General features: G+C 41.8%; 1 protein-coding gene across 1 annotated transcript; it reads right to left on the bottom strand.

Moving 5' to 3' along the window:
* Positions 1-834: 834 nt before the first annotated feature.
* Positions 835-1437, bottom strand: MONOS_828 (uncharacterized protein; the record flags this gene model as incomplete). The annotated part of the gene is made up of 1 exon (XM_067878676.1): positions 835-1437. The coding sequence occupies one exon, from the start codon at positions 1435-1437 to the stop codon at positions 1207-1209; it is 231 nt and encodes a 76-aa protein (XP_067732925.1). The 3' UTR covers positions 835-1206.
* Between the last annotated feature and the right edge of the window lie 1190 nt (positions 1438-2627).

The raw sequence follows: 2627 nt of genomic DNA, 5'->3' as shown, positions 1-2627 counted from the left end.
AAGGATTGGAAGTGTGAAGTCTGTTGGTTCGAGAGAAAGAAGAGGAGGAAGAAAAGATGGAAAGAGAAGGAAAACGATCATTTGAAAGATGCGACGTTGGGACGGATGGCAATCAACTCAAAAATCCACAAAAATCGTCAAGTTTTTTTGTGGATGACTTTCAAAATCTGTTTTCTCTAATTTTTAATTCACTTCATTTATTTCTTTTTTCATTCCATCTTCTTTTTATGTTCTTATCCAATCAGAACTCATCTTATTCATCTCAAGTTTTTCAGATTCTGCATTTTGCTGTAAGTTCACAGAAAACACTATAATGACAATGTTTACGTTTTTTGTTTTGCTTTTGAAAAATTTTCATTTCTCAATTTTTGAAGAATTTTTTCGTTTAAAAAAAGAGATCGGGAAAAGTTCAATGAATGACTTGCGCACATATGTTATTTGAAATAAAAAACGAAAAACATGTAGAAAAAGGATTTGCAGCCTGGAGAAGACATGGTACATGGCACCCTCTGAGGGGTGCGACTCGATCCTTGAGGTGGTACTGGTGCTGAGCCTCTGGGCTGACTTGGAAATGGGGCAGAGATTTATCGGCCAGATGGCTGTGCCTGCACATGGAGCATGTTTTTGATGCTTCTTTCTTTTTGCTGTCATTGCAAAATGTAGTGAATTGGCCGTATGAGCGGGCTTGTGAGGCAGCTTGGCGTCGGCGGGTTGCATTGTTTCCTTTCACTAAGTTATCATTTCAGCCATATTGGTGGATGTGCGCTATTTTGTTTGCCTAATGAGGGAGCTGTTAATGTGTTGCACCTTTTTTATTTCTTTTTTTTTTCGTTTTTTATTTCTCGGCAGGGCGCAGCTGGAGATGTTTCGCAACAGAAGAATTTTTCGATGATCCTGGTGTCTGGATGGGCCAAAACAGCTGGGGATGCGATGGGAGCAATGGAAACGGAGATTGGGAGGAGTGCAGCTTGGAGACGAGAGGATGCAGTAGAATTTTGTTAAAACACCTCAAAGGCAGTTATTGGCAGCTGTATCCGAGCCAGCACAAATACGAATGGTCTTTTTTTAGTTGACTGTCTTTTAACCTGGGATTTTCTGTTATTTCAGCCAGCAAAAATATTTCGACTCCAACTGCCCACCCGTCACACTGAACAGCGTTGTTGAAGATAATGAAAGTGATTTTGTTCCAATCACGCTCGTCTCCTTTCATTTCCCCAAAACATTAATCTTCTTTTCCCCAACACTGATCGTCTTCTCTTCGTTCATATGCTTTCCACCAAGCGCTGTGATCGAAGAGCTCAGCTGCGCCATGATCGGCCCCACCGCATGCTCCACTGTCTTGCAAGGTGCTGCCTCACTCATCCCACACAGATTGCTCGAGTCATTCCCACTCACTCCAACATACCGATCCTTCATCCCTTCCTTCAGCCACCACATCTTTTCTGTATGCTGATATGCTCCATTTACCAAATAGCACACTCTCTTATCATTACTATTCGTTGTGTACGATTCGTAGAACGGATTGTTCGAAGAAAAAAGATTGTTTCCATCAGAAAAATACACATCGCGGCCAGATGAAGTGGAATTACTGCAACTTCAATCGTGGAAGAAGATGAAATAACAATAATGATTGTTGCTTGGAGCTTCTGATTGACTCGGATTCAATTCCATTCCTCCTCCTTCTTGAAAAGCGGAGCAAAAAAGGAACTGGATGCTCGACATTTTGAATCCAGCTGGAACCTTTGCGCAATACATTCCTCCACCATGTGAACCTGTCAGAGAACATGTAGAAAAAGAGCACTCAAACACACAAGCGCTCTCCCCTTTCCCACTTTCTGTCCCAATACAATTGGTTCCAGAAACATTAAAATTGTTAATATAAAGCCCTCCTCCATAATTTTTCGCTTTGCAACTCTTGAATTCACAACCACTTATTCTGACACACAACGAAATTGATTCAGCAAGCATCCCTCCTCCAGCCCAATTTTTTGCGGTACACGCATTGAATGAGTTGTTCTCAATCTTGATGGAATTTATTGAAACGCAAAAAATTCCTCCACCATCCCAATATGCAGTGCAGTCATTGAACGAACAAAACTTCACTGAAAGTGTTCCTGATGCCTTGTTATACATGTAAATCGCTCCGCCATTTGAATCTCCATAAGAATAACCAGAGTTTGTTCCAGTTGTATTTGACCCATTCCACACACACCAAGTGAACGAATTCGCCCCATTGTCTGCTATCTGCTGTCTCGCTGGTTTCGATGGATTCCCTTCACTCCCATTGACTTCAACATTCTGAGTGCGATAGCACCTGACAAACGAGGTGTTCGAGGCAGACAAGGATGATGAGGGGCTGCTGAGCGAGGGGACAATGCCCCCATCATAAACATCCCACACCGATGAAAATGAGCAGCTGCTTATAAAACATGTGGTTTGGGTTGACATTGTGGTTGAAGGTGAGCATGCATCATTTGCTGTTGAAATATTGAAAAATATCAGATGAGAGAAGGATACAAAAGGGATGGAAGGCGATGAAAGGAACGGGGCAGAAGATGAGATGAGAGATTCGCATACTGAAACGCTTCCTTCTCTTTTAATTTTTTGATTATATACCTGTTTTGCAT

This window comes from Monocercomonoides exilis (assembly GCF_001643675.1).
Source record: "Monocercomonoides exilis strain PA203 chromosome Unknown scaffold8-1962414, whole genome shotgun sequence".
NCBI lineage: Eukaryota > Preaxostyla > Oxymonadida > Polymastigidae > Monocercomonoides > Monocercomonoides exilis.
Note: the sequence above shows the minus strand (reverse complement) of the source record. Positions and strands in the feature narration are given on the sequence as shown.